Source organism: Marmota flaviventris, chromosome 4, assembly GCF_047511675.1.
Source record: "Marmota flaviventris isolate mMarFla1 chromosome 4, mMarFla1.hap1, whole genome shotgun sequence".
Taxonomy (NCBI): domain Eukaryota; kingdom Metazoa; phylum Chordata; class Mammalia; order Rodentia; family Sciuridae; genus Marmota; species Marmota flaviventris.
In genome coordinates this window covers 78,649,083-78,667,199 of record NC_092501.1, presented here as the reverse complement: position 1 = coordinate 78,667,199, position 18,117 = coordinate 78,649,083, and the positions used below count along the sequence as shown (strand labels likewise).

The following is an 18,117-nucleotide window of genomic DNA, read 5'->3' as shown; positions in this document are numbered from 1 at the left end:
CATGCCATGCATATCATTAAAACAGGCCAAGTTGTAAAGACTGAAGTGATTTCTGTGGTGTGTTCTGTCAGAAAGGCCTTTCTGAGAGGTCACTGTAGGAGGAACTATCCAATGGCAGGAACCAGCTAAATAGTGATTAGGGCAAGTGGTTGCAGCAGAAGGAGCAGCTGCTCAGTCTCCTATGGTTGGACAACAACCAGGAGACAATGTGCACAAAGCTGATCCAGGTATGATGTTCCTACCATCTCCAGAAATGTCCTTGTGGCTATGCTGCAGATGATTCATATTCATTATGACCAGAATCCAGTTCTTCATCGTTCCTTTCTGGGATGGCCCTTTCCCTGGACTCCATCTCCAAGAAAGACACCCACTGCAGATCCTAAATCTTTCACATTAATACTTTCTCTCTCTCTCTCTCTCTCTCATACATACCAGAATAATCTATACCACTTATTTTCCATTTGTAGTTATAGTCATTGCCTCTTAACTGGCCTCCCTTCTTACCTCTTCTAGTTCGTTCTCTGAATTCCAGCCAAAGTGATCTTCCAAAAACATCACATTACTTCTTCTCCAGCTCTTCAAAGAACACTCATTGCCATTAGGATAAACCTGAACCACAGGTACATCCTTGTGTACCACAAGCAGTTATGGCTTGTGGTCCAAGTCAGTCCTTCTACCTTGTTTTATATAGCCCATAAATTACGAGTTATGTTTACAATGTTAATAACTAAAAAAAAATTAAATAATATTTCATAACACATGAAAATTATATGAAATATTAATTTAAGTGTCCATAATAAAGTTTACTGGAACACAGTACACTCATTTGATTATTTATGGTCAGCAACTACTTTCACAGTACAGGCACAGTACAATAATTGTGACAGATTATATGTTACTTGACCCTGAAATATAGACTCCATGGCCTTGTATGGAATAAGTTTGCTGAGCCGTCTCTGTACTGTAGTCACCTCTCCTTCTGACTCTAGCCTTTAGTCTTCTCCATCCCTAACCTACAGTGCTCTCCCATTTGCTGGCTTTTGCACAAATTGTTCTTTTTCCGGAACTCTACCCTAACATATCATCTTTCACTTGTTCATTCATCTAAAAGATCCCACTCCAGCTTCATTTCCTGAAGGAAACTGTCTTAGCATGCTGCAGTTTGTGTGAGGCACCTCTCTCTTTTCTCTTGTTCTTCTCACATCCAGGTTCTTGCTTCCTACCCAAGTCAAGCTCCATGGTCAGTCATAGCCACAACCTCTTTGCTGTGTACTCACCTCCTTTGTTCCTTGCTCCTTCCAGTGTTCCCATAGAACTCCAAGTCTATCACCCAGACCCAAATCTTAGGATGTATAGCCCTAATCTATAGACTTTAGAGTCTCAGGCTCCTTGACTGCTCTAGAGTCCTGTGCCTTACACTTTCATCATTCTCTGTCCTTGAGGCCACACTGGACTCTCATAACCATCCCAGTACCCTTCACCCTCCAATTATCTTGCTTACTATTTCACATGGAAAAAGAGAAGCAGCCAGAAGTTCTCTTCCTCATTATCATCTCAAGAGTTCTGTCAGCCTTACTGCCTCAACTTATCACATTCCCAATGGAATGTCCCATGTCCCTTCATAAGACCAGCTTATCCTTTTGTGGTAACCTCTGTTGTATTTATAAGGACCTCCTCTAGCCATTCTTCCCCTCTCCTGTCCTAACATTTGCCTCTTCTAAATTATTCCGATAACCATACAAAAATAGCATATACTACTTATCTTTAAGAAATACTAACTGCCCCTTCTTGACTCCAGAGCCTCATTTTCTGCTCTTGCCACAGTCATTCCCTTGTTATTTGTTAAATGCTACAAGCATACTCCTGCCAGAGTCATCTTGCCTGCTGCTCTCCTAGTCTGCAATGATTTCTTCCACATAATTTGCCTAGTTGCCTCCTCATGTCAGTCAGGTTCCTGCTCAAAGTTTACCTCCTCAGAGAAGCCTTTTATGGCAATTATGTAAGAAAGGCTTTTCTTCTGTCATGTTACTTCTTGTCCTGGCATGTATTGCCACCAGAATATATATGTATTTATTTGTTAATTTTCCACAAAGCCCTGATTTTACATTACTTTCTGTACTTGGAATTCAGCAGTGACAACTTCATTTTGAATTTGGTTTCCCTCATGGTGGAAAAGAACTGAGCATTTCCAAGCTTTGTATCTGCATCCTGCATGAGGGATTGGCAAACTTTTCTGTAAAGAACCAGATAGGAAATATTTCTACTCAACTGCAACACTGTAAATTAAATAACTTACAAAAGCAGACAGCAGTCCAGAGTCAGCCCAAGGCCATAGTTTGCTGACCCTTGCCTTATACCATCCAAAAAGAACAAGTGAATTTTCTAGTAGTTCTCTAGGAAGAATAAAGGGGCTTTGTTTTCTGAAGTCCCCAACAACCCTCCCTTTTTAGCTTGTTGGCCTGAATTTTGTCTAATACCTAATGGTTGTCTCTTCCCTAAAGTAAGTAGAATGAGATTTTCTCATTGGTGTAAAGTACTCAGGGCTTACTCAGAAACTACCAGGTGACAGGAGTTTCCCAAAGTTCATGGGATGCATGGGGCCAGGTAATTACCAGAACAAAACTGTATTATCAAGAGGGGGGCTGAGAAATGTGTACTGGGGAGGCACCCAAATAAGGTATTTGTATGGTTAATCATGGTGCATTGCAGTGTAAGTTTGTGCAAGTCTTGTCCTCCTAGAATGTATGCCCCTTGAGGTCAGGACTGCACTATTTGATTATTAGTTACCAGCTTGCACCTTGTATAGAGCTCATACACTTTCATCACTTGCAAGTGGTAAAAATCCTTGGCTCACACAGATTACTATATTTTTGGGTTTTTTACAAAGTTAATAACAAAAATCCTTTGTCAGTCATATAAATAATAGGAAAAAAGTTTTCTTTGGAAAAGAACTTGATTCGTTATTGATTAAAACTTCTAGTTCTTGAGGAATTAAATTGAATTTTTTCTTTTTTTTAACTTAAGGTTCACAAAAAGGATTCTGGTTTTTGGCGAGATTTTGGCTTCGGAATGACTTGTCAATATCGATCTGATTTTCTGACCGTTGGTAAGTTTATCTTACATTTAAGGATGGGACTTTACATATTTACTATAGACCTTATGGTGTTTTTCAAAAATTTTTCATACTTGAGTATTTTTATTTCTTTTTTTTCAGGGGGGGAGCCAGGTTACTGGGGATTGAACTCAGGGGCACTCAACCACTGTCTCAGCCTCCCAAGCCACTGGGAATAAGTGTTTTTCTTTTGAATCATGTATGTCTCAGGTTATATTTAGAAATGTAAAAGGCAAAGTGAGTTTATAATTAATGTCTTTGACAAGCAGAGATAAAGATAAAAGTGTAATATTTACTAATTCCTTTGAAATCAAAACATCACTAGTTTTTTAAAACACCTATTTGGCATGTTGCCTAAATTGTAGTTGATTGCAGTACTCTTACAAAAGGTCTCTCTATAACCTACTGTAGTATTCCTGGGTTGTTACAGCTGCAAGTAGTCTTAGGTAATCTAGTTTAAGGATTTTCATATGTTTTCATTTAAAGATGAACTTCTTTTTTGTCTATTGAACTATTATGCAAAATTCCATTGTTTAGGAAAAGAGAGATTTTCTTTCTAGCCTGATTGAAGTGGGATTCAGCGGCTTAGTTGTTCATCCCATAAGCTCAAAGATGTGGTGAAGAATCTGATCTAGCCAGGTGTGGTGGTGCATGCCTGTTATCCCAGTGGCTCAGGAGGCTGAGGCAGGAGAATCATGAGTTCAAAGCCAGCCTTAGCAAAAGCAAGGCACTAAGCAACTTAGTGAGACCCTGTCTCTAATAAAATATAAAAAAGGGCTGGGGATGTGGTTCAGTGGTTAAGTGCCCCCTTGGTCAATCCCTGATACCAAAAAATAAAAATAAAAAGTGTCAGAGAATAGTTCAGCAAAGCATGCTGACCTGAATTCCATGTCTCCTGATTCATTTAGTGATTCCCTTGCCACATCATAGAAGAAGTCATATGTCTTATGTACATTTTAATTCCATATTACATTTATTTTTAAAATTAGCCATTTGTTTTGGAAATCCCTCCATGTTGTCTCTTTATAGGAAATAATGATAAAAAGACTCTTAAATGAAACTAATGCCCTTTTCCCTGATTTCTTGTTTAGTATAACTTTAAGCATTCACTTTCAAAAACAGAAATACTAATGTATCTTAAAGTTCTCTGATTCTGTTTTTAGTTCAGATATACTGTTGAGTTGTTCTAATGGTTTTCTCATTTCAGTTATTTTAACTTCAGAATTTCTATTTGGTTATTTTTCTATAGATGTAATTTCTCTTCAAATAATATGCTGTATTTAATGAGATATTGTTATCTTACATTCTTATACTTCTTTAAGCATGAATTTTTTTAATACTTTGAATATATTTATAATGGCAACTTTAGAATTTTTGTCTGTTAAAGCCTACATCTGGGCCCTATCATAGGGCCCTACATTTTTTTTATGCTTTTGTAATTTTTTTCTTAAACTGGACATTTTGGCAATATATTGTGGCAACTCTGGATACTGATTCCCCTATTTCTATGGCTTGTTTTTCCTTTTTCTTATTTATTTATTGACTTGGCAGGACTATTTAGTGAATTTTCCTACCTCCACCCTAACTCCCCATCAATATGAAGCCTCTGATGTCCCTCTTCAGAACATGTGCACAATCTTCTGAGGTGGCACTGGATTTAGCAGGCCTCTCTTTGACTCTTTCCATGCCCTTGTTGGTATTATTCTCAACTGTTAGGAATCACTGATTGCTCACTAATTGCTATCTTGTTTGTGACAATATTCGAATGCACTGATTGTTCCGCAATCTGAACCAATTAAATTAGGCTTTTTTTCAGGGGTAGTTTTTGAGGCAAGTGTTTGGACCCCAGAAGGGATGTTCTTCCTGTCTCTGCCCTCATTCTCTCTAGTAAACTAACTGGTCTACACAGTTCAGGTTTTGCCCTCATGAAGTTACCAGCCTCTGAAGTGCTTAAAACCAAAATCTCCATTATTTTCAAGAATCCCTTTAGACTTGAATTTTTCTATGCCTTGTTTCAAATTAAGTCACATTCTTTTGAGCAGTTTATTCTTGTGGACTGTCTCTTCCCTTAGGAAAAATTTCTGAGCAGCTGTTCTGGAGCTGAGAATAGAAACAGTAGCACACTTCTCATAAAGCAGAGGTGTTCCCTTGCAAACACCTCTGCTTTATGAGAAAAATGCTGCATAGGGGCAGTAAAGCCCCCAATATTTTCTGTCTGCCTTGTCTGGAGTAGAGCTTCCACACTAAGTATGGACTGGTGAAAAGGGAGTTTCCCATTTGGAATTTTGCCCCTTTTATTTGGATCTCCTCTTTTCTTCTATTATTAGTATTCCCATTATGTATATGTTACACCTTTTGTAGTTGTCCTACAGTTTTTGGATATTCTGTTCTTTTTTTTTTAACTTTTTTTCTCTTTGCTTTTCAGTTTTAGAAGTTTCTTTTATATCCTCAAGGACAGAGATCCTTTCTTCAACCAAATCTAGTTTACCAGTGAGCCCATCAAAGGCATCCTTCATTTCTGTTACAATGTTTGTGATCTGAAGCATTCCTTTTGAATACCTTCTTAGAATTTCCATTTTGCTTGTATTACCCACCACACATGTTATCTACATTTTCCATTTGATCCCGTAACATATTACTCATAGTTGTTTTAAATCCCCAACCTGATAATTCCAATATCCCTGCTGTATCTGAATCTGGGTCTGATTATTACATTCTCTTCAAATTATTTTTTTCCTTTTAGGATGCTTGTGTTTTGCTGTTGTTGTTATTGTTGTTGAAAGCTGGGCTTTATGTACTGGGTAAAAACAACTGCACTAAGTAGGCCTTTGTGATGTGGTGATGAAGTGTGGAGAGAGGAATGTTATTCTATAGCACTATGATTCGGTCTCAGTGTTTTAGTGAGCTTGTGCCTCTGGACTGTGAACTTCACATATCCTTTTCAGTCCCTTTTCTCTTCAAAGACAGGATGGCTAGAGGGGCTAAAATTGATTATTTCCTTCACCCAGGTCATTTAGACTGGGATTAAATAGTTTCTCCTGAGGTCTTGCCTTTTTAATAAGAACAGAATGCTCTGGCATATTTCAAAATGGTTACCTTTGCCTCCCTCCCCTTGTCAGAAACATGAGAGGATCTTTCTCTGATCTTCAGTATGAGAACATGGTAGAGCTTCTAAAGGTAAAACTCTCAAGTGTGGGGATCCCAGTATCACTGGGGACCCCAGGAATTTTTAACTCTCAGATATGTTTACACTGAGCCTCTAGCAATTTGGCAATTATTGGTTTTTCTCCTCTGTACTGTCTCCTGTAGAGATTTATTCTCTAGTAACCTGTGATCCATTTTATCTACCTATCAGTCTCTCTAAAAAAATTGGGGGGGGGGCAGAATTTCACCCAATGACCTCATTTCTATGAGCGATCTAAAAGGAATTGTTGATTTTTTCAGTTTGTTCAGCTCTTTGTTAGGACCAAGTGATGATTTCTAGGCTCCTGAAATGCCAAACCAAAAACCAGGAGTTCCCCATTTATATTTATGTATCTGCATCATTGTATTTGAAGAGCTTATTCATAGCTGTAAGGACAAAAAGCTGAGATGTAATCAGACATAGCATTTTGTAAAGCTATAACTGTTTAAAGCAATCCTTTAGAGTTTTCATGACTATTGTCTATCCTGCAAATGTGAAATTAAGTAGGATACAATTATTTGGAAGGAGACACAATTTAGAAACTTAGCCCTTATAAAATTTTTCTCAGCTTTTAAGATATTGTTTTCTTACTCTTCAAAAACTCCAAGTGGTTTGTGTTATACATGCTTCTTTTAAAAGTTGTTCAGCTTGAAATCAGTTTAAAAATAATCTCAATTCTATTTCCCATATCATTGTCAGCCCACTATAGTTAGCCTCTACTTTGTAGTTCCATCAGAATTATTCTAGGCAAGGTTATAAATAGCACTTATGCTGCCAAGTATATTGATTCTTTTTCAGTTCTTAATTGAGTAGCACGCCTGCCAGCTTCTTCCTTGAGGCACTTTCTTATTTTTTTTCTATTTATTACAAGGTGTGGTTTTTTAATTTGTTCTTTTTAGTTATACATGACAGTAGAACATTTTGATATATCATACATACATGGAGTATAACTTCCCATTCTTGTGGTTATAAATGATATAGAGTTACACTGGTCATGTATTTATATATGAACATAAGAAAGTTATGTCCAATACATTCTATATTTCCCATTCCCATCCTCCTTTTGCTTCTCCCCATTCCACCCTGTCCAATCCAGTGAACTTCCACCTCTTCCCTCCTTCATCTATTTTGTGAGTCAGCACCCACATATCGGAGAGAACATTCAGCCTTTGGTTTGGGGAGATTGGCTTATTTCACTTAGCATGGTAGTCTCCAGTTCCATCCATGTTCTGGCAAATGCCATAATTTCATTTCTCTTACGGTGAGTTGTATTCATTGTGTATACATACCACATTTTCTTTATCCATTCATCTGTTAATTGGAACCTAGACTGGTTCCACAGTTTAGCTATTGTGAATTGAGCTGCTATGAACATTATGTAGCTGTGTCACTATAGTATGTTGAAGTCCTTTGAGTATATGCTGAGAGTGGGATAACTGTGTCAAATGGTGGTTCCATTCCAAGTTTTCTGAGGAATCTCCATAGTGCTTTCAACAATGGTTGCACTGATTTGCACTCCCACCAGCACTGTATGAATGTACCTTTTTCCCCACATTCCTTGAGACACTTTCTTCAGTTGGTTACTGAGATGCATCTTTTCCAGAGGTTTCCACTGATCTGGGTTCACTTTTAGTCTCTTTTGCTGACTTATCTTTCTTCATAAGAAATTGACATTTTTTTTCCTTTTCTCCTCCTCCTCCTCCTCCTCCTCCACCTCCACCTCCACCACCACCACCACCACCACCACCACCACCACCTATTGAATTTCTTCAATAATTTTATTCATTCCTGTGGCTATAAATCATCTATGTATCCATTCTCAGATTTATATCCAGCTTGACCTTTTCTTCTGTTCTCCCCTGAGGAAAGTTTCCTGTAATCCAGAAAAACTCAAGTCTTGAAGGATAGTTTAGGTGATTTGTATTTCCTTCTCTTTTATTGACCATATAGAACTTTAAAGTTTACAAAGTATTCTCAAATATCTAATCTCATTCTGATAGTCTCAGCAACTGAACTTGAGCTCTAGAGTTTAACTAAATGTCAACATGTAACTGGACTTACAAAGCAGGAGTTCAGGTCTCTATCAGTGATTTTTTGCTGTACCATGTCATCTCACTTGAAATAGAGCATTTCAACTATTTATTGTGTCTGCTTGTGCTCTGGCTGTCAGGCAGTTACTTATGGTGTCAATTTTGATCCCACAGGTGGATTTGACATGGAAGTAAAAGGTTGGGGTGGAGAAGATGTTCATCTTTATCGAAAATACTTACATGGTGACCTTATTGTGATTCGGACTCCAGTTCCTGGTCTTTTCCACCTCTGGCATGAAAAACACTGTGCAGATGAGCTAACCCCTGAGCAGTACCGCATGTGCATACAGTCCAAAGCCATGAATGAGGCTTCTCACTCCCACCTGGGAATGATGGTCTTCAGGGAAGAAATAGAGATGCATCTTCATAAACAGGCATACAGGACAAACAGTGAAGCTGTTGGTTAACAAAATTGTTAATGTATAACAGTATAACCATAAACCAGCACTATTTATTTAGCCTTAATTCCAGTTCCAGATATTGTGCCTCTTCCAGAAAAGACTTGTTTATTTTTAATATTCTTTCCGACATTATGTTGGCAGTTCAACTTGATAGAAGAAGAAAACCAAGTGTTTCAATGCAAAGCCTATTTGACAATACTGCACTATGGAATAGTAGACAAAATGAAATCTGGTGTCTGCCCCAAAAGTAGATTTGAGTCAATTTTCTGCCTGGTGCCCATGTTCTGATTCTGTGAGATTGCATGCTGTGATTGCATCTGGTGAAGGGATAGAATATTCTAGGCACATTGCTACAGAGGAGACAGTGGTACAGACGTGGTGCAGGGACAGGTACTATTTCTTCACTTCACCTGCTGACCACTAAGTCAGTCAATCTGATTTTTGTTTTGTTTTTCTTTGTTTTTTTCATGGTACTGGGGATTGAACTCAGGGGCCCTCTACCACTGAGCTGTATCCCCAACCCTTTTTATTTTTTGAGACAAGTTCTCACTAACTTGCCAAGGCTGGCTCCAACTTGAAGTCCTCCTGTCTCAGCCTCCTGAGTAGCTGGGATTACAGGCAAATACCACCACACCCAGCAATCTGCTTCATTTTTAAAGGAAGACTATTAACTTTGGTTAATAGCTTAAAAATCCTTTTTTACTGAAGCAGATAATAATTAATTGACATATCTGAAATTCCCAACCAGTCAAGAGATGACAAAAACCAAAATCCCTTAACTTAATATGGCTTAGCCCCCAAATGTCTGTTTTTAAATAAGTGGATAATAGTAGAAAATAGTTTAGAATCTATTACTTGATTAAAAATATGTTGTTACTCTATCAATATGTTGGTCAAAGTTGCTATCGACTGTTTTGAACAAATGTGGAAGCATTTTTAACAGAGCATTTAATATGTTGGAATGCAGGATACTAGCTATGTTTGATCATCAAGTTTATGTGAGTGAGAGATATCAGTGCCTTCCTGAGGAGGCTCAGGATAGATGAGCATAGCATGTGTTTTTGCTTTGTATTATCTCATTTAGCATGGATCCATATGTATTGTTATCCTTTATTTTATAATGTGTATATTTGCTATATCTGTATTTGCATAATTACAATATTTTGAATTGAAAGAGAATTTCTGAGGGGAGAAAAAAGCAATTGAATGAGGTATATACAATAAGACCAATCTGATTTGAGAAAAGGGAAGAAAGGGAAGGTAGTTTGAATAAAAATCTGAATTACAAACTATTTTAGAGAAATATATACTTATAGATAGAATGTTTTAATTGAAGTATATATTATATTAATGAGACAAGATGAATAAGAAATTATATTCACATAGGACTATACTACATTATTTATCACACATGGATCTTTTGCCATTAGGTCAATTGCTAGATCCAGAAATTAGAAGGTTAAAGGCATTGCATAAACTTTTTTATCCTTTGAATTTTAAAAGGGACCTACTATTTGTATACAAACCCCTGAAAATTCATAGAAGAAAAATTATTATTCATTTTGCTCTGTAAGTCATATTATCTGAAATATTACAAATTCCAAATTTCTAGGTGCTACATGAATTAAATTTTACAGTAACTTAACTAATTATTTTTACATATTTTAAGTTGGGGTAGCGTTAGGTATTTTTAAAGATGTGTAAAATGTCCTCTGAAAAATTAATTCAGGCTATTGTCCCTTTTGTATGCAGTTATTTATTATGAAGACCAGTAAATTATGGCATTTAAAATGAGAGAACTTGTTTGTAATGGTAAGTTGCAGCTTGTTTTTTGAGGAAATCAAGTTATTTTACTTTTACTTCTATTTTTTAAAACTCTCTTCTAATTTAAAAATAGAAAGGATAGAAAGTAAGCAGGAGAAACATTACTGTTTTGACATTAAAATGGTACCAATAAAATATTTTATTACCAAAAGTTAAATGAAAATTATTTCTAGTGTAAAATGTCACAAATACAGAAAAGTATATAATATGCAATTGTGTATAAAGAACAATGAAGCAAACAGCAGTATATGCCACCTGGGTAAAGATACAGGATATCACCAATGACAGGCCCCTGTGGCCCTCCTAGAGCACATATCCTTTCCCTTTCCACAATAGTCACCATCTGATTTTTGTGATAATTTCCACTTGATTTTTTTTTTTGTCATAGTTCCTCCAACAGTGTACATATCTCTATCTAGAATTCTGTTTAATTTTCCTTTTTAAAGTTTTTTATATATTATTTCATACTATATTCTTTTAGTATTATGTTTTGAGATTCACCATATTAACCTCAAAACTGGTTCATTTTTATTACTGAATAATATTTTATTGTATGAACACACTGCAATATTTATTAATTGTTCTATTTTACTGATAAATACTTGGATTTTTTCTAATTATTTGTTGTTATTCTATTGTTGGTAGTTTTTTGGGTTGTATATAGTTTTTTGTGGCTTGTTTGCTTTGTTCTTAGAAGCAGTGGTGTCGTAAACACCACTCTACATGCTTCTCACAAGCTAGTATTTCTCTAGGAGTAAAAATGCTGAGTCATTGGGTGGGTACATGTTTAACTTACTTTCCAAAGTGGATCACCTTCCAGTACTGGGAAAATTTACTTTTCATGCTTGATAATACTTATTATCAGTAGTAATTCTTGCCGACCTAGTGAACTTTAGGCATGAATTGTAGTTATAATTTGTATTTCCAGTGTTTTTGCCCATTTTTACCAGCTCATAGAAATTCTTCATATTCTAGATACCAATTTTTCTTGATTAAATATTTATCGTAATCAAGATGATTATCTTCTCCCAGGATGTGGCTTCTCTTTTTCCATTCTTGATAGTACTTTTTTTTTTAGTTGTTGATGGATCTTTATTTTATTCATTTATTTATATGCAGTGCTGTGAATCGAACCCATTGCCTCACACATACACATGTGAGTTAAGCACTGTACCACTGAGCCACAACCCCAGCCCTTGATTGTACTTTTTGATGAGTAAAAATTAACTTCAATTTGACTAGTCTTTTTTTCTTTATGATTTCTACTTTAACGAACTTTGTTTTTTAGAGAAGTTTTAAGTTCATAGCAAAATTGAACAGAAAGTACAGAGCGTTACCATTCAGTAGTCCCACCTTATCTACAGTTTTACTCTTTGCAGTTTGGGTTACCTGTGGTCAGCTGATCCAAAAATATTAAATGGAAAATTCTAGAAATAAGCAATTTAGAAGTTTTAAATTATGCACTATTCTGAACAGTATGATGAATATTCTGAGCAGTGTGATGAAATCACATGCCATCCCACTCCATCCTGCCTGGAATATGAATCATCCCTTTGTCATGCATATTGATACTATGTAGTACCCATCTAGTTATCAGATCCACTGGCATGGTATCACAGTGTTTGTGTTGAACTTAGAAGGTCAGTAGTAGCCTAACCCCATGTCCCAGTGTCTATGTCATTTATCTCATTTTATCACATAGGCATTGTATCATTTTACATCTTAAGAAAGGTAAATATAGCACAACAAGATATTCTGAGAGAGGGACTGGGGTAGTTTGGATATGAGCTGTACCCCAAAAGCTTCTATGTTAATGCAGGAATGTTCAGAGGTAAAATTATTGAATTATAAGAGCTGTAACCTAATCAAGCCATCTTAGTTTGAATGGACTGGATAGTAAATACGCAGGTAGGGCATATCTGGAGGAGGTGGGTCACTGGGAAAGGGCCCAAGAAGGATATATCTTGCCTAAAGCCCAGTTCTCTGCTTCCTGGAGGCCATAAATGAAGCATCACTCTTCCACCATGATATTCTGCCTCACTTTGGGCACAAAGCAATGAAGTTGATCCACCATGGACTGAACCGCTGATATTTTGTGAGCCAAAACAAACTTTTCCTCCTCTAAGTTGTTGTCAGGCATTTTGGTCACAGCAATGAAAAACCTAACAGAAATTTGTATGAAGAAGTAGGGTTGTAGCTATAACTGACTTCACCATTTGGTTCAGAAAGCTTTAGAGCTTGCAGGAGGAATTTGGAAAAGTTTAGAGATGAAACCAGAGAAGCTTTAGAATAATGTAAGGAGAGCTTAATGGGAGATTCTTGGAAAACTTGGAATAGCCAGAATGCCAATAGGAATGCAACTGTGCTCATGAGATTTCAGAGGGAAATGAAGATTCTATAGGGAATTGAACTAGAGGCCACTCGTGTCACATTCTGTCAAAGAACTTGTCTACAATTTGCCCATGTCCTGACTTTGAGACTATATTTAAAAGTGATGGACTAATTAATCTAGCAGAGGAAATTTCAAGCCAGCAGTGTTTGATCAGTGGCATGGATATTGCTGGCAACTTTTACTCAGATTTACTGTGAAAATTGGGAGCAAAAAACAGAACTAAAAGATTTTAAAAGCTTACAATTTGACCAGAGAAGTGCTGGTAAAACTGGAGCCAAGAGAGGTGTGCTTGTTGAAAAAATTATAGACCCTAAAGAGATACCAAGTACTTTCACAGAGACAATATTCCGGAAAGATAGCTTGAGGGCATCTCAGGATTTTGCAAGACCACACCTTATTGCAGGCTCAAGTGTGTAGAAAGGAAAATTCCTTGAAGAAGAGATCCTGGGGATGCCTTATTTGCACATGAGGGCCTAGGAAGTTGTTTCACCATACTCAGCCGGCCAAATTCTCACAGGCTACTACAGCTGTGATCCCTGAGAGCTCAGCTACTACATGAACTGGCAGCAGACCTTGGCGTAATCCACATGGTGCTGTTTCTGCATAAATTCAGGATGCTTCGGTTAGAGGGTCAGGAAAGCTCCCACTGAGATTTTAAAGGAAGGTCTGAGAGGCCAGGTGAAGTTTAGCAGGATTGGAATCCCTGCAGGCTGGCCCTGAGAAGACAATGCATGATGCTGTGAAGTTGAAGCCATAGCTGAAATGGAGACCCCAAGAATTTAGAGATGCCAGTAATGTGGGCTGTCTGAAAAGAAAAGTTGCTGGCTGTGGAGAAGGCCAGCCTAAAATAAAGCCCATGTGTGCTGCAACCAGGAAAGTCAAAGGGCAGAGCTGCCCAAGCTCTTTGGAAAGAACATCTCACAGCCATGTGTCCTAAATGCTGTACAAGGAGTTACAGTGGAGTTATAGGACCTGTTTGTCCAATTTGGTTTTGGTCTTGCTTTGGCCCCATTTCTTTTTTTTTTTTTTTTTTTTTTTTTTTTGTAGTTATAGGTAGACAGATGCCTTTATTCTATTTGTTTATTTTTATGTGGTGCTGAGGATCAAACCCAGTGCTTCATGCATGCTAGGCAAGCGCTATGCCACTGAGCCACAACCCCAGCCCCCCATCTCTTCTTTCTATGCCCCTATTCCTTCCATTTGGAATGGGAATACTTATTCTGTGCCACTGTATTTTAGATACATGTAACTTGCTTTTGACTTTTACAAAGACTCATAGCCAAGAGTTTGCTTTAGGTCTCAGAGGGAAGACTATGGACTAGGACTTTTGGGCAATGCTGGAACTGTTAAGACTATGGGATTCTTAGAGATAAATTAATTGTATTTTGTGTTGTGAGGTACACATGAGCTTTTGGGGACCAGGGACAGAACGTAGTATGATATGAAGTATCCCCCAAAAGCTTCTGTGTTAATGCAGGAATATTTGGAGGTGAAATAATTGATTTGTAAGAGCTGTAGCCTAATTGGGCCATCCTAGTTTGAATGGGTACTAAGTGCAGGGAGATGGGGCATGGCTAGAGAAAGAGTTCATCTTCCCTTTAGCACCCTGCCTTTACTTCCTTGTTGCCATGAATGGAGCAGTTCTCCTCAACCATGCCCATCTGCCATGATGTTCTCCCTCATCTTGGGCCCAGAGCAATGGAGTTCATCCACCATGGACTCAACAACTGGTACTATGAGCCAAAATAAACTTTTCCTCCTTTGAGTTGCTCTTACCAAGTATTTTGGTCATAGTGATGAAAAATCTTGACTAAAACAAGTGCCATGGTCATACAATTTTTGTTTAATAATTGTTCTATTTTATTATTATTAATTTTTGTTACTAACCTCTTACTGTGCCTAATTGATAAGTTTTATCATAGGTATAGATGTATAGGAAAATACAGTGTATATAGGGTTTAGTACTTTCTGAGTTTCAGGCATCCACTGGGAGTCTTATAATGTATCTTCCACAAATAAGGTGGACTACTGTATCCCTTACTCATGCATATGCACAGATTTCCCTATTAACTCCCCCTATCAAAGTTACAACATTTGTTACAGTTGATGATCCTGCACTGATACCTTATTATGACCCAAAGACCATTATTTACATGAGGGTTCACTCTTGGTATTTATTATATATTCTGTGCACTTAGACATATCAATGTTAATGACATGTATCCACCTTTATAGTATAGAAAATAATTTCATTGCCCTAAAAATTCTCACTGCTCTGCCTATTCATCCCTTCCCCCTAACTCCTGGCAACCACTGATCTTTTTATTGTCTTCAGAGTTTTGCTGTTAGCAGAATGTCATATAGTTGAAAGCATATAATATGTAGCCTTTATATAAACTGACTTCCCTCACATAGTAATATCCATTTAAGTTTCCTCCATGTCTTTTCATGGCTTGATGCTTCATTTCTCTCTAGCACTGAAAATATTCCATTGTTTATTCACTCAACTGTGATGGCATCGTGGTTGCTTCTCAGTTTTGGCCATTATGATGATGCTAATCTGTAATCATCTATGTGCAGGTTTTTATTTGTACCTAAGTTTTCAGCTCCTTTAGGCAGACACCAAGGAGCACAATTGCTAGATCATATAGTTAAGCATATGATCAGTTTTGTGAGAAATCACCAGTCTTCCAAAATGGCTACAACATTTTGCATTCCCACCATCTCTGAAAAATAAAAGGTCTTACAGCTCAGCAGCATTTTGTGGTATCTGTTCTGTAATTTGACTCTCCATTAGGTGTGTAGTAATATAGCATTTGAATTTGCATTTCCCTAATAACATGATGTGGAGCATATTTTCACATGCTTATTTTCCATCTGTATAACTTTGGTGAACTGTTGGTTTCTACTCTGTATTGTTGATTTATGACCTCATAATAAGGAAGGATTTCATAGAGATATTGTTATCTATTTTCTTCTAAATATCTCATTTGTAGGTTTGCTTTTCTTGATCTATAACCAAATAGATTTTGAGTATGATCTGAGATAAGGATTATATTTCACTTTTTTCCCACAATTATAATAAGGTAATGCTGGAAAAAAGTGAAATACTTTTTACCCATTGATTTGCAAAACCACTCTGTCATCCATCAGACATGCATACACGTCTAATTCTGGGCTATCTTTTGTGCCATCAGTTTTCTGTCCATCAGTACACCACAACCACATGGTCTGAATCACTGTAACTTTTTATACAATGTGACATTTGGGAGAGCTGTCCACTTGTCTTGTCCTTAAAAGAAGTCATGGCTATTTTTATAGACTTTGTACATTCATATAAATGTTGGAATAAGCTTCAAAAAAAAGGTTATGAATTTGTAATCTCATTAAGTCTGTAAGATCACATTGAGAAGAACTGATCATTATGATGTGAATCTTCCAAACCCTGAACATGTCATATCTCTTTATTGTCTGTATATATCTTCATTGTCTTCCAATTAAGTTTATAATTTTTCACACAGTGGACTTACATGTATTATTTTCCCCCTAGGTACTTTGTATTTTTTATACCATTGTGCCTATTGTTTTGTTTTTGTTTTGTTTTTCTTTTTGTTTAGAAATCTAAACCTGGTGTTTAGAAACCACTGATTTTAGTTTTGTATTCAGAAACCTTCCCAAAATTTCTTAATTCTATTAATATATTTCTAGTTTCTTTTGTATTATTCCTATTATACAACCATGTCATATTTTTAAGAGTGGGAGTTTTTTAGCTTGGTTTGGTTTTTATTTCCAGTTTTTAGACCTTTGATTTATTCATTTTCCTGTGCTTATTAGGATTTGTTCAATGATGATGGAAGTGGTAATAGTGGGTTCCCTGCCTGTGTTACTGATTTCAAGGGTAACACTTTCAGTGCTTCATCTGTAAATAAGGTATTTACTGGAGGGTTTTTGTTTGTTTGTTTTGTAAATACCTTTTATCGGGCTAAGAAAGTCTCTTCTAGTATTACTTGGTGAGATTTTATCATATCAGATGATCATACAACTTCTTTTCCTCCTAAGTTGATGAATTAAATTCATAGGTTTTCTGACATGCCCTTGCATTCATGGGGCAAGCTCCAATTGGTCATGATGTTTTAGCCTTTTTTTATGTTGCTGGATTTGGTTTCATCCATATATATACACACATATATTCATTTGCATCTCTGTATTCATGTGGGTGTGTTTATAATATTTTTTCAGACGTTTTCATCTATGTTCTTGAAGAAATGTCATGTACCTTTCCTCTCTCATCCTTGTTGGACTTTTCTATTAAGGTTCTAGCTTCTAAAATAAGTTACAAGTGTTCCCTCTTACTGTTTCTAGAAAGATTTTTTAAAACAGGAATTATTTGAATATGAGGTATAGCTGCCTGAAAGCCGTCTGGGCTCTGGGCATGAACTTTTCATGGGAAAAGTTCATGCCCAGGGGAAGCTTTGCGATCACTGGTTCGATTTATGTAATGATTATATAACTATTCAGATTTTCTGTTTTACCTAGAGTCAGTTTTGATTAGTTAAGGTAAATTATAATTTTCTAGAAATTTATACTGATAAATTTGAAAGTATAGATGAAATGCATAAAGTTGTTTACAGTAACTCTATTTATGTGTAATATGTACAGGATTCATAGTGATGTTCTCTTTTACATTCTTGGTATTGTTTATTTGTACTGCTTTTTATTTTTCTATGTATTTTTATTTAGATGGATTCTCGCTATTTTGCCCAGGCTGGCCCCAAACTCAGCAATTCTCCTGCCTCAGTCTCTGGCCTCAGCCTGCCATGTAGCTTGGACTAAAGAGATGTACCATCATGTCTAGCTCATATTTTTTCTTGGTTGGCTTTGTGAGGTGTTGGCAAATTTTCAGTCCTTTCAAATAACTGACCTTTATCAACCATGTATGAAACATCCAGTAGCTTCACATTCTCCCCAGCACCATATTTACAGTAGTTTTAATTTAGACTCAGTAGGTAGGTATAGTTATCTCATTTTGGTTTTAATTTAGTATATCATCAGGGAAATGTTAAATACCTTATACCAATGACTTTTTGGCCATTTAGCTTCCTCCTTTTGTGATA

General features: G+C 36.6%; 1 protein-coding gene across 4 annotated transcripts in view; it reads left to right on the top strand.

Annotated features, from left to right (window-relative positions):
• Positions 1–11,849, top strand: part of Csgalnact2 (chondroitin sulfate N-acetylgalactosaminyltransferase 2) — a 38,628-nt gene extending 26,779 nt beyond the window's left edge. For 3 of the 4 annotated variants that reach the window (XM_071611298.1, XM_027947922.2, XM_027947921.2), the window contains 2 exons: positions 3,025–3,106; positions 8,501–11,849. In XM_071611298.1, coding sequence (XP_071467399.1) covers positions 3,025–3,106; positions 8,501–8,793 — 375 coding nt within the window. In that variant the 3' untranslated portion in view covers positions 8,794–11,849. The remainder of the gene's footprint in view (positions 1–3,024; positions 3,107–8,500) is intronic. The other variant, XM_071611299.1, reaches the window with a different exon arrangement.
• Positions 11,850–18,117: the final 6,268 nt, after the last annotated feature.